Source organism: Helianthus annuus, chromosome 11, assembly GCF_002127325.2.
Source record: "Helianthus annuus cultivar XRQ/B chromosome 11, HanXRQr2.0-SUNRISE, whole genome shotgun sequence".
Classification (NCBI taxonomy): Eukaryota; Viridiplantae; Streptophyta; class Magnoliopsida; order Asterales; family Asteraceae; genus Helianthus; species Helianthus annuus.
The window spans coordinates 6,885,289-6,899,207 of record NC_035443.2 but is presented as its reverse complement, the minus strand read 5'-3'; the positions used below and the strand labels follow the sequence as shown (position 1 = coordinate 6,899,207).

The 13,919-nt window shown below is 38.7% G+C and overlaps 2 protein-coding genes across 2 annotated transcripts; both read right to left on the bottom strand.

Moving 5' to 3' along the window:
• Nucleotides 1-228: 228 nt before the first annotated feature.
• On the bottom strand, nucleotides 229-9,429 carry LOC110889441. The gene is made up of 8 exons (XM_022136968.2): nucleotides 9,153-9,429; nucleotides 7,906-8,039; nucleotides 7,737-7,794; nucleotides 6,863-6,997; nucleotides 5,617-6,219; nucleotides 4,287-4,430; nucleotides 3,313-3,438; nucleotides 229-1,565 (listed from the first exon to the last, which is right to left on the bottom strand). The coding sequence occupies exons 1-8, from the start codon at nucleotides 9,207-9,209 to the stop codon at nucleotides 966-968; spliced, it is 1,857 nt and encodes a 618-aa protein (XP_021992660.1). The 5' UTR covers nucleotides 9,210-9,429; the 3' UTR covers nucleotides 229-965.
• Nucleotides 9,430-10,609: 1,180 nt separating this feature from the next.
• Nucleotides 10,610-13,919, bottom strand: LOC110889442 (putative E3 ubiquitin-protein ligase SINA-like 6). The gene is made up of 2 exons (XM_022136971.2): nucleotides 13,324-13,919; nucleotides 10,610-11,433 (listed from the first exon to the last, which is right to left on the bottom strand). The coding sequence occupies exons 1-2, from the start codon at nucleotides 13,858-13,860 to the stop codon at nucleotides 10,771-10,773; spliced, it is 1,200 nt and encodes a 399-aa protein (XP_021992663.1). The 5' UTR covers nucleotides 13,861-13,919; the 3' UTR covers nucleotides 10,610-10,770.

Genomic DNA, 13,919 nt, shown 5'->3' with positions numbered 1-13,919 from the left:
ATGACAAGTTTGGTCGATGTGGCTTTGACGTGGGTTGTGGTCTGGACGTGGAACCACAACATAACTTTTTCATACGTATAATACGTAGCTTTTTCATACGTCATTATTTATAAAAAATATATATATATATATATATATTACAACATAAAATTACATACAAAAGGAAAGCAAATGGCATGTGTTAAAAACAAACAATGTAATCAGAAATTGCAATCTTTAATATCTATCTATTCAGAAAACTTCCACCATTATATATGTTGTACTATAAAATCAAACAAAAATACATTTCAAACTCAAAGCAATCATCATTTTCAACATAACCCTACTACATACATTTCCTAAATCCCAGAAAAAAAAATTAAAAAAAAAAAAAAAACCAAACACTTCTATCAACCATAATACCTGTCTTCTAGTCACAAACCAACCATCATCTTTTAAAAATATAAAAAAGAGTTAAATGCCATTTTAGGCCCTGTGGTTTGGGGCATTTTGTCAGTTTAGTCCAAATGTTTCATTTTTCCCCTGTGGGTCCAAAAAGGTTTCACCGTTGCCATTTTAGTCCACTGGGTTAACTTCATCCATTATTTCTGTTAACCAGAAGGGCAATTTGGTCATTTTATATGTAATTTTGTTAACTAGAAAGGCAATTCAGCCATATAAAATGACCGAATCGCCCTTCTCGTTAACAGAAATAATGGATGAAGTTAACCCAGTGGACTAAAATGGCAACAGTAAAACCTTTTTGGACCCACATGCAAAAAATGAAACCTTTGGACTAAACTGACAAAATGACCCAAACCACAGGGACTAAAATGACATTTAACTCTATATAAAAACACCGGTTTTTCGCCGTGTTTATTTTAACATCTTTACGAGATTGACGGTTTGATCGCAACAGAAAACAGAGTAAAACGGTCCGAAAAGTCAACTCTTGACCAAAAAAAAAAATTAGTCTTTCGGTATTATCAAACTTCACCTAAATCCGAAGGGTGCCATATACAAACCTCCAAATTCAGCTCGCCGGAAGAATTCAGATACCCGAACGGGACCAGAAGAAAATCCGACGGAGTACCTTCAACCCGACCCGGTAGAGTCTGTGTGTACGACTTCAACTTTAACGAGCTGGTTCCTCTTTCCGACACAAGACAATACAGAAACCGCTCGTTACTGTTGCTCGGGCCAATGCAAGTTACCACAACGGTATGGCCGATATTTTCGGTCCCTTTGTTTACCAAGAAAAGAACACCGTCTTCTTCTGCTTGAAGCACGAGAAACGTTTCATCCATGCCCAATGATATCGGTAAAGGTGAATTATACTGAAAACGCCTCCCGGAATCCCAATGTTTCGAGCTGAAATGATCCGATAGTTCTTGAAATAAACCCGTGAAGTTGCAGTTCAGAAGAGTTTGAAGCGGGCATGCACATGCGGATGATTGGCTTGTTGTGTACATACTTCTATTGTCATGGGGATTTGTGTTTGTATAATCTAACGGATTCTTGTACGTATAGTTATCGGTTCGCATAGGTGGCGTGTTCTCGTTCTTGTACGCAAATGGTACGTTATCCTGCAGTAGTTTCATATAGGGGTGAGCAAACCTTAACTGAAATTAACCGATAACCGACAGGGGAGGAGCTTAGAGGAGGCCGGACCGGGCCTCGGCCCGTGCGGTTTTTTCGGCTAGTAGTGTTAAATTTCAGGTTTTCGAGAATTTTTTTAAATGTGTATTGGTTCGGCCCAGACTGATTTTATCTCCAAAAAACATCGGCCCATGCTGAGTTTAGGTCAAGATCCGCCACTGATAACCGATACTCCGATATTATACCGTTATGGATAATGCTATTTGATTAACCGATAAGTCAGTTATGGATATGGTTAAGGGTGTCCCATAATCGAAATCAATTAAGACTTGCTTTTAAAATATAGAGTAAAATGCACGGATAGTCCCTGTGGTTTGCCAAAGTAACAGGTTTAGTCCCTAACTTTTGGAAATTACATTGGTGCTCCCTGTGGTTTGCACTTTTGTTACTCGGACGGTCCCTACACTGGATGTCCGTTAAGTTATCCAGTTAAATATGTGTAAAATGACAAAACAACCCTTACTTTTAATAAAAATAACTAAAACAAAAGAAAATATAATTAATTATTTAAAAATCAAATGACGGTGGAGGGAGAAAAGGAAGGTAGGGTTGGGTCCCACATTTATTTTTTTAATTCTTTTAATGTTTTATTTATTATTTTTTAATACAAAGGGTAGTTTAGTCATTTCATAGCAACTTAACTAGAAAACTTAATTGACATCCACTATAGGGACCATCCGAGTAATAAAAGTGCAAACCACAGGGAGCACCGATGTAATTTCCAAAAGTTAGGGACTAAACCTGTTACTTTGGCAAACCACAGGGACTATCTGTGCATTTTACTCTAAAATATACCTACATTTAAAATATACATGTTCAAGGAATCAAACTCTATATACATTAAAAACATATACGAAAGCTTTTTATGTTATATTATTAGTTTTAAAATGTTAAAAAAATAATTATTGTAAAATTTTACTCATTTTATGCATGTGTATGTTTTTTTTTGTCTTTTATTTTAGAGTTAAATGCCATTTTAGTCCCTGTGGTTTGGGCCATTTTGCCAGTTTAGTCCAAAGGTTTCATTTTTAACCTGTGGGTCCAAAAAGGTTTCACACTTGCCATTTTAGTCCATTGGGTTAACTTCATCCATTTTTTCTGTTAACGAGAAGGCCAATTCGGTCATTTTATATGGTTGAATTGCCCTTTTAGTTAACACAATTACATACAAAATGACCAAATTGGCCTTCTCGTTAACAGAAAAAATGGATGAAGTTAAGCAAGTGGACTGAAATGGCAACTGTGAAACCTTTTTGGACCCACAGGTTAAAAATGAAACTTTTGGACTAAACTGGCAAAATGGCCCAAACCACAGGGACTAAAATGGCATTTAACTCCTTATTTTATTTATAAAAACGATTGTAGCTGAGACAAAAATTGTCTAATATGTTCATTTAGTTTAGATTTTAGTTCAAACTTAGATTGGTTAATTAACCAAAACCGAACCATAACCGAGTCTCATAACCGATTAACCGAACCGAACTTCGGTTATGGTTATGGTTAAGAAAAATCCATAACCGAAGCTAGCGGTTACGGATATGGTTAAAGGTAAAAACCGAACCGAACCATCATTTGCACACCCCTAGTTTCATATCATGTGCCCGATTATTTAATTCTAATCATACTATTATTTCATAATTAAAATGAAGGCATAATATTAATTGAAATTTTTACCAGGGTTTCATCATGTCGAACGAGAGTACCACGATTAGCTCTAGCAGCCACCTCTCTTAACGGATGTACATCGGAATGATCCCTGTCAAACGGCCCTAACCCGAGACCCTTCTCCTTGCAAATCACCTGAACACGGATGTAATCTTTCAACTTGAAGAAAATGATCTTATAATCTATGGAGTAGTTAGTTTTTCAATACTTAAGATTTTTGCGACTTTCATCCACGGGTTTGTTTTTCCGCATCTGGGTCCTCGTGGTTTCAAAATCTTGCCATTTTTGTCCATGAGGTTTGGCAATTTATTGCGACTTTTGTCCCTCGAGTAGTTAGTTTTTCAATACTTACGATTTTTGCGACTTTCATCCACAGGTTTGTTTTTCCGCATCTGGGTCCTCGTGGTTTCAAAATCTTGCCATTTTTGTCCATGAGGTTTGGCAATTTATTGCGACTTTCGTCCCTCGAGGTTTGGCCATCAGGGACGAAAAATGACAACATTTTGAAACCACAGGGACCCAGATGCGAAAAAACAAACCTTTGGACGAAAGTCGCATATGTGGCCATACCTCAGGGACAAAAATGTCAATTTACTCTAAAAAATGAATTGGGAGGTTGTATCTATCTTAAATAGACTATAGGCAACTTTCAACGTGTTTGAACGTTTCCCTTTTTAGCTAACGTTGTTATTTGACCAATTGGAAAGTGGGTCGATACTGTCACCTCCAGGCTCCAGTGGCGGATCTTGCCCGTTGAACGTGCCAGGGCCGAAAGACACGGGCACTAAAAAAAGCCCGGGCCAAACATAGTATATATAAAAAATTTCGATCGAAATGCGGAAAATTAGCACTATGGCCGAAAAACTTGCCCGGGCCATGGCCCTGCCATAACCCTTCTAAGAACCGCCTCTGGTCACCTCTAATATTTACACACACAAACAAACATATGTACATGTCAAAAAGACAATATATATATAGCTTACCTCTCCACTTCCGTAACCACCAAGCTCTTTCTCCTGTTTCTCTCTCTCGGAAATAGCTTCTTCGGTCCACAAGGATACGCACGGAACAACAATTGGACCCGGTTCACAAGTTCCTCCTATGGCAACACTCTCATAGTAGAATAACTGCAATGGTTAACAATTGTTAGAATTCCAAAAAGAAAAAAAAAAAAAAAAAAAACACTTACAATAAAAACAATCACTAAAACACTTAAGAGCAGGGATGGGATCGGTACAGTACCCGTACACCATAGTTATTGATAGCAAATAGCGACAAATAGCGACAACGTACCTATATGCTACGTAGCGACAACGATGAAATAGTGCCCGCTATTTCGTGTTTAGCGATAAGGTAGTTAAAAATTTAAGAAATAAAAAATAGCTATCTATATAATTTTTTTATACATATAATGTTAGCTTATACCTTTTTATGTTTAACTTTATAAGTTTAAGGACCAAATGTAAGCTAGTGAAAATAGAGGGGTTAAATGTTAAAATACACAAACTAATTTTACACTTTTTATGTAAATTTTACAAGTTTTAAGGACTAAATGTAACCTAATGAAAGATAGAGGGGTTAAATATTAAATTCCATAAACTTATTCAACCCTAGGAAGGCTCAAATGCAACAAAAACGCAGCCGTTCTTCTTCTTCATAGTTTCCAGCAAGTTTCCGGCAGAAATTGCATGTTTCCGGCCGGAATTCGTCGTCGGAATCCGCTATAATCACGCTATGAAGTCGCTACTTAAAAGATTGCGAGACATGGGCGCTTCGCTACAAAGCGCGCGATAGCGAACGCTACCTTCGCTATCAACAACTATGCCTTACGCTTACTTGTATCAGTACGAAAAAATACCAGTACCGAATTTGAACAAAATCGGGTACCGAATATATTGGTACGGTACGGGTATCGATACGGGTATTTTGATACGGTGCTCGCTTTGGTACCACTTTTTTTAGCACGCGCACGGGTATCATATAAGGAAAATCGGTCCAAGTACCAATACGATACAGGTACCAAATACGTAAAATCAATTCGAGTACCAGAAATATCATAACACGAAATAAAACATAATATAAAAACTCTTAAAATTTCTATATAAAATTCGGTACCAGTACCAATTTTTACCCGTACCGATACCCAAAGTAACGAATACCAAATCAATAAAACCGAGTACCGATACATGTACCGAATACCTAAAATCGATACAGGTTAGGGGTGAGCAAAAGGAAAAAACCGACCCGACCCGACCATTACCCGACCCGACCCGAGAAAAAACTCATCCCTACTTAAAAGAAGCTGTATTTCACCTGAAGAAACAGAAGACAACCACCGACCGCACGTTGTTTCCCTTGACGATAACGAGACACCTCCCTAACTAACCTATCAAGCAAGAACTTCGCCCAATTGTACTCATGAATAGAATCCATATCCGTCAAAAGATGAAGAAACGACGGGCTAACATCCAGCCTTGCCGTCGGGCACAAAAGCGTCCCTAAAACGTAAAGCAAAAAAGCTCTTTTGAAATCATCTCCCGCTTCTGGTTGTCCCAATCTTTCTTCAAGAAACCGAACAGAAATTCCGCGATTTGAAGCGTTGTATTTTAAACGCAGCTCTGCAACTAAATCGTCAGGACCGGAGTTGACCACCTCTTTACCACTAGCAGGTAATCCCATTACGAGTTCGACGTCATGAGGGTGTAACGGAATCCGTTCACCGCAAATCTCTAGGTTACGCCTTATGGTGTTGAATCGTTCTAGCAGCCATAAGCATAAGCTACGCCGTAAAGTTCTACATTTAAGATCGAGAAGACTACCGAATCCCATGCTTTTCACGGCTTCCTTTTGCTCTTCTGTGAAGTGTTTTAACACGTTGACTAAACGACCGGGTGAACACCGAGTGACTAGGTTGGCCTGCATCACAAAACCCGTAAGTAGGGGTGTGAATTTCTGACACGACCCGAAAACACGACACGAACCTAACACGAAATTCGTGGGTTTAGGTTTAGTCTAAACGGGTTCGGGTCAGTTTCAGGTTGAACCCGCGAACCCGTTTAGCTAAACGGGTCGGGTTCGGGTCAACCTGGTCGGGTTGGCGGGTTGACCCGTTTAACCCTTTTTATATTATATAATATTTTTTTACAATATGTTTTATGTTATAAATTAAATTGGGTATGTATTTTATGCTATATTTATAATAAAAAAAAAGAAATTCATATAAGATTTTATAATTTAAATGTAATTGTATTATATAGATTTGTGCTTTTTAAGAAATCTTTAAATTTAATATATTAATTTGTGTAAAAAATTTAAAAAATAAAAGTTTTCGGGTTGAACGGGTCGTGTTCGGATCAACCTACGAATATTCGGGTCGGGTTCGGGTTCATTGTTATGACACAATTTTCGGGTTCGGGTCGGGTTCGGGTTCGTATGAAATTTTCGGGTTCGGGTCGGGTTGAACCCGCCAACCCGCGAACACGACCCGTTTAGCACCCCTACCCGTAAGTAATTTGAACAAAAAACGTCATCAGATGTTTAAAAACCGACGTGGTGTCACCTGCTTTCTCGGTTTAGGTTCGCGTGCGGGGGCAGTACTCAAGTAGTCGTTCCATACTTCACGAGCACGTATTGTGTATTTTGACTTTTCTTCAGAAGTCATCACTTTCCATGCGTCCGAGGCTGCTTTTGTTGCCTAAAAAACGATTAACTCGACATCAAATCCGACCCCATATAGCAACTTTTTTATCAGACAATATCAAATCCTAAGCAGTTAATGCGGTAAAAGATCGGATATCGATAATTTTAATATCATGCAGAATTTATATAGAGTAAATTACGATTTTGGCCCCTGTGGTTATATCACTTTTACCCTTTTAGCCCTAAAGGAATCTTTTAACATCTGAGCCCCCAACGTCTTTTTTTCTAACCCTTTTGGCCCCTTATAAGTAAATGGATGGTGTTAGTGTTAGGGGCCAAAAGGGTTACAAAAAAAGACGTTGGGGGCTCAGATGTTAAAAGATTCTTTTTTGGGCTAAAAGGGTAAAAGTGATATAACCACAGGGGCCAAAATCGTAATTTACTCATTTATATATATAGCAATTTAACACTAACAATTCAGTATACTCTCCTACCATTAACAAATTAACCTTTCGCAACTTGCAAAACACATTGTAGCAAGTAGGAACTGACTAAGACTTAAAACACTAATAGCAGCAATAAGAAGAAAGACGAATCGTAGAACTAAGAAGAGAGGTACTGATATCAGTCAATATCGTCGATAATATCGGTACCAATATTCTGACTGATATTTTGCACCGATATCTCACCAGGAAACTGATACCCGATATATCACCAATATATCGGTAATATATTGGCGATATTAACCGCATAGATCAAATCATTAAAATTTAAATGAGATCCAGGATGCTTACAACTTTCAGACCGGAGGATTCGGGATGCGAAGCACTGTACTCCTTTATGAATTCGCGACTAGAACATTATACGCAATGACATGTGTCAGTTACACGTGGATCAAAAGCCAACGTAACTAAACACGGAAAACTAGAAAATATAAAATTAAAAAGGAAATCTTTTTTTTACCTAAAATGTACCCAAGAGCAAGCGGGACGAGGCGTACCGCCTTGCTTCTTCTTTTTCTTCCTCCTGCTCCCTTCACGTTCGAAACCCGACATGTCTTTTCGCTTTACCACCATGGAATCGCTTTCGCTCGGCACCTACATAAACACGGCAACGTATACTTACGGAATCGCTTTCGCTCGGCACCAACAATAACAACAACCATACCCAGTAAATCCCACAAATAGCAAAGCTACTTATAGGGTATGGGGAGGGTGGGATGTAGACAGACCTTGCCTCTATCCCTAGGGATAGAGAGGCTGCTTCCAGAGAGACCCTCGGCTCCAAAACGAACAGCATACCAACACACCAAGTCAAAGAATATAGAAATAAGAAGTCACCCATACCAAGAAAGTGATCAGAGTCACACAATATAATGTAAATCATGTATAATAGCAATATAGCATACAACATCATTTGGGCATAAACACAAGAAGGCAATCACCGGAAAAGTCCATTAAAGAAAAAGAAAAACCTACGTCCGTAAAATACACCTAAGACCTTACTGCAATATCCTCTAGAAGTCCTTAACCTTAATCCTACGCCTCCATGAAGTCCTATCTTGGACCATGTCCTCAGAAAGATGCATCTCTAGTAAATCATGCCTAATCTGCTCATCCCATGTCAGTTTGGGTCTGGTGGCTCTTCCTCTCCTCCCCTCCACAGTAAGAGTTTCCACTGCTCTAACTGGTGTCGTCGTTTGCCTCCGCTTCACATGCCCAAACCATCTCAATCTCCCCTCCTAATCTTTCTCTAAAAACCTCATTTCTTATCCGATCTTTCCCCAAAAAACACAATTCAACATAAAAAAAAATCACCAATTTTTCAATCTAAATAAAGTGTCAAGAGCCTACATATGTCATTACCATAAACAATCGCTAATGTACCATCAACAATAAGCTACAATACATAAAACCATAATCAAAACTTAAGATCATCAACAATTTTAAAACCCAATTCATAAGATCCACCAATTCTTCTTTATCAATTGATCAAAACATACATAATCACACCCAAAAAAAAAAAAAAAAAAAAAAAAAAAAAAAGAAAACCCAATTCAGCATATCAAAAAAATCACAAATTTTTCAATCCAAACAAAGAATCAAGAACACACACAAACCGATCAAAGAATATACCCTTTTACAAAAACAACAACAACAACCAATCAAAATCAAAGCTTGATAACAAAATTGAGAAAAAAGAATGGATACCATCGGAGAGAAAATGTCAGCTCCTTCATCGAAATTGGGGGAAGTATCAGTAACCATGTGAACAAGATTGTGAGAATTAGGGTTGTAAAAAGGGGGGAAAGTGATAAAGATTGGATTTTTTTTAGTGGGTTAGGGTTCTGATCAAGATTTGTTTAGGGGTTTGAAGTGAATTTGGGTGTGATTAAGGAGAATTGAAAGGGAGAAGAGGATGACAGCAGAGTTTATGGAGTGTTTTAGGAGTTTGATCGGATGTATGAATATGAAACGGCCCCCGTCTTTGCGTTTTGCTGATAAGTTTTACATAATTGGTCCTTGTATTATAGTTTAAGGTAGTTTTTGAGAAAGTCTTTTACGTTATAAGAGTTGTCGGGAAAACAGAAGTTGTATGTTCTTTAAATATATCTAAGAATCACGAAGACGTGACTACATGATGTAAATTTTTTGTTGCATTGATTGTTTTTGTTGAGTTTGGAGGCACTGGCGGACCAATGAATTATTTTCTAGGGGTGCGAACGAAGGGTTCAACCAAATTTTCAAAGGTGCAGTCGGGGTATTTACCTCGAAAATACACTAAATTCTTTTTTTCAAGAGGGGCGCCCGCCCATCCAAGCCAAAGCTTGGGCCCGCCCTTGTTTGGAGGAGTGGATTCACGCTGATGGTTTGGTTCGGTAGATGTGGAAGTATGGAACGCCTGGTTTTGGATTGGTCGGGTGGCTTTGGCTAAACTGGTAACGTTGGCATGAGTTTACTTTAAGGTTATGCTATTTTAAGAAGGGTTGAGATATTGTTACCAAGTTTTCTGATTTGATTGGAATGCAGGCGGAAAGTCATAATACTGTTGTTGATCCGTTCAAAGCGGAGGTTAAGAGACATGAGTTTCGTGTTTCTGGCCACACGATTGGGGTGGTCATCGGGATGGACCTATTTTAGTTGTCTCGAGTTTAGACCTAAGCAGCAACGCGTCAGATAACACGTTAAAAGTTGATCCTTGATTGAAAGGAAAAAAATGCTCAATAAACTTTGCTTGGACTTATTTTGAGGTTTCTTGCTTTTATACATGAAATAGACTGAAAATAATCCAAGATTGAAAGGAAAAAATGCTTGCTAAACTTTGCTTAGAGTTCTTGCATGAAATAAGACTGAAAACTTGGCTTGAACTCGAAACCAGCCGATTTGATTTGATTTGATGTTCGACGATCTTGAACACGAAGAGAATAAGACTAAAAATCTATTGATGTCCAGCGCAAAAGATACCAACGTATACCAACTTCTAAACTTGCGAAAAAATTGAATCGAACAAGCATTCTTTTAGATCTAATCTGATTGGTATCGCGAAAAACCCGACACTGATCACCTAGATTATGTCAAGATGAGTGCCAATTTGATGGTTTCACTTGAATGGCCATAAACAAACTCATGATACGCAACTGAAAAGGAAACCCACTCGATCCATCCCGTTTTAACCACAAGAAATACCATAACATAAATGAATTCCAAACGGTACATTAACATTATTCAAACATAACTTAAAAGGTTAAGGTAGATTTGCAGTTACACATACTAATCGGGTACGGTAACTTCTAGAAAAGATAACACTTGGCATACGATACATTGTTGTTCATTCGGGCAATACAGTTTTCTTTATGCAGAGATGCAGAGGCAGAGTCCCGCTACAACAAAAAAAGTCAGATGGAACCGTTAGATAATTCCTTTTGAGTGGATGTTCAGACCACCTTGTATATACATCCGGTACACATTGCAGCGTAAGAACCGACTTCAACTGTCTAGCAGTGATCTGATATTCGAAACAGCTTTTTAACGTGCTTGGGCCCACACAATCGACACTCAATGCTCGACCATGTTCTTTAACTTCATGATTGAGGATAAAAATAACACTCTCGTGTTGTTCTTGGAAAAAAATGTGTTTTTGTTGTGTTGCTACGTGAACAAAGAAGGTGGTGTCGTAGGTGAAGCGGGTGGTGGAAACCGCATGTTGGATGCCGAAGTGGATGTACATGTTTCTTGACGTACCGCCAAAGGGGCATGATGGGTGAGGGCAATAGCATGTGACGAAGGGACACATTTGTTCGTGCTCGGTCTTTTGACTGTAAGTTATGGTCGTTTTGCAACCGTGTTGAGCGTTTTTGCATGATACCTTGACTGATTCGATGACTTTTTCGATAGCTCTGCAACGGTTGTAACCAATCGGCATGCAGCAAGATGGACATTTTCTCTTCACTTTAGAGCAGCATAAGGAGCATGCTATATGCCCGTTCTCACACTGAATAAAACCAAAAGTTAATCATTAATGTGCTCAGTAAGCCCCTAGACGTAAAAAAAAAGGTCAACAAATTTCCCATAAAAAGACTTGCTGATGGCAAGATCAAACCAGCTAAAGAGATCGGCAACAAATTTCATTTCACATCTTACTTGTAAGAAAACAAAATGCGCAAACGAAAAACGGATCTTGTGGGACAAAAAACAAACAGAAGTTATAACCTCCTATGACAAGTAGAAAGGACCTTCATACAGAGTACAGCGAAAAAACGGAACCATGAAATTCGCTGTTCACATAAATTACATTCAAATAATGAGAAGTTGAGAACCATGAAATCTGATGTTCATATAGTCATATAGATTGCATTCAAGTAATGAAAACCATGGAAACAAACTTATGCCAAGTAATGTCTAGGATTATTGCGTAAAGAAGCTACAAAGATAACTAATTATACTCATCATGTGCATCGTGTAAATACTAACTATATAAGTTTCATAGATGGAGCTAGTTGCGAAATTCCAACCAAATCCTAAAAATACCGGCAAAATTCTGCAATTCGGGGAAAATCGGTCTATAACAGTTAAAAATGGCCAGGAATCAGGCTACGCCACTAGCCCTAAAAACGCTTAAAACATGTCTAAAACCTAAAAAATGGTATGTTTATGCCATGCACCTTGCTTATCTCGGGCCCTCCTTTGCGCCTTTGACAACTATGACTGCTAGATGCATGATAATGTCTGGGATTATTGCCTAAAGAAGCTACAAAGATAATGACGCTGGATTTGGAAGCAACATTCTTCTTCAATTTGGACAAACAAAAAACTAATTATACCCATCATGCATATTGTGTAAATGCTAGGTTGCGAACTATATAAGTTCCATAAATGGTAGAGCTAGTTGCTATGTTGTCAAACAGCCGTTCAGGTACGCGCCTAGACCCTCAGGCGAAGCGAGGCACAGGGAAAACGCCTTGCTATCATCTAGGCGCACCAGCAACCTTCACTCTTCAGGCGAGAATCCAGTCAAATTTCAGTCCGACTCCAACAAAATTCCGACCAAAGCCTAAAAATTACATCAAAATTCTGCAAACTCCGGTCTAAAACATCCAAAAATGGCCTGGAACCTAACTAGTTAATGCGGTAAAATATCAGATATCGGTCAAGGACCGATATTTGAGATATCGGTTATCGCGGTGGGATATCGGTAATTTTAATATCATGCTAAATTTATATATATATAGCAATTTAACACTAACAATTGTAATAAGTAAGAACTGACTAAGACTTAAAACACTAATATTTTACAGTAACAACTAACAATTAAGACTTCAAACACTAATAGCAACAATAAGAAGAAAAATGAACGGTAGAAATAAGAAGAATGGTACTGATATCGGGAAAATCGGTGATTTATCAATCAAATATCGGTCCTATATCGGTCAAATATCAGACAATATCGCCGATATTATCGGTAATGATATTCTGACCAATATTTTGTACCGCTATCTCGGCAAAGGGACCGATAACCGATATATCACTGATATATCGGTTGATATATCGGGATATTAACTACATAGCCTGGAACCAGACTAAAAACATGTCTAAAACCTCAAAAAAATGCTATGTTTATGCCATGCCCTTGCTTATCTCGGGCCCTCCTTTGCGCGTTGAGTGCAACTTTGACAACTAGGGGCCTATGGCTAGTTGTTGAGACAGGATCAATTTCACTATAGTCAGTATGAATAACATTTTCAACAATTAACACATAGCAATTAGCAATCAATCCCTACCTACATGCATCAATTAACCCTAACTTCCTAACACATCAAACACAATACAGTACCACAATTATCAATTCAAAAACAATTCAACTGCCAATTTTCAAAACATATACCTGAAAAACAGGTGTGCTCAACGGATCGAGACAAATCGGACAATCCAACACATCCGGATCCGTCAACACCGCCTTCAACTCTCCATTCACATCACTAACCACCGGCGAACCACTCCGATTCGCCACCACACCACTCGCCACTCCCCGAAGCAACACCGCCGCCGATGATGACGTCATCTGCTGCTGATCACATCCTTCCGGCACCAAAACCTCAACCTCTTCCTCATCTTCATCCGTTTCCACTTCATCATCATCTTCTTCTTCTTCATCATCCGGTTCTAACTCCTCATAACCTTCCGAATCCGATTCGACATCTTCAATCTCAATATTCTCCTGTTGTTCATCGATTTCGTCGGTTACAACTTGCGGTTGCGAGTGGGATCGGTTAACGGATGCGGAGGCTGACGTGGATAGTCTCTGGCGTTTGAAGGTGAGTGGAACGTCGTCGTCTTCTTCGCCGATCGAGAATCTCGCCATTGGAATCGGTTGTTCAGGTGTTGGTGTTGTTGTTCGAGTTAGGGTTCCGTTTGATTTCATTATCACTGCGGGTTCGTTGTTTATCTGGATATTTTTTTTCACACCAAACCAACATTGTT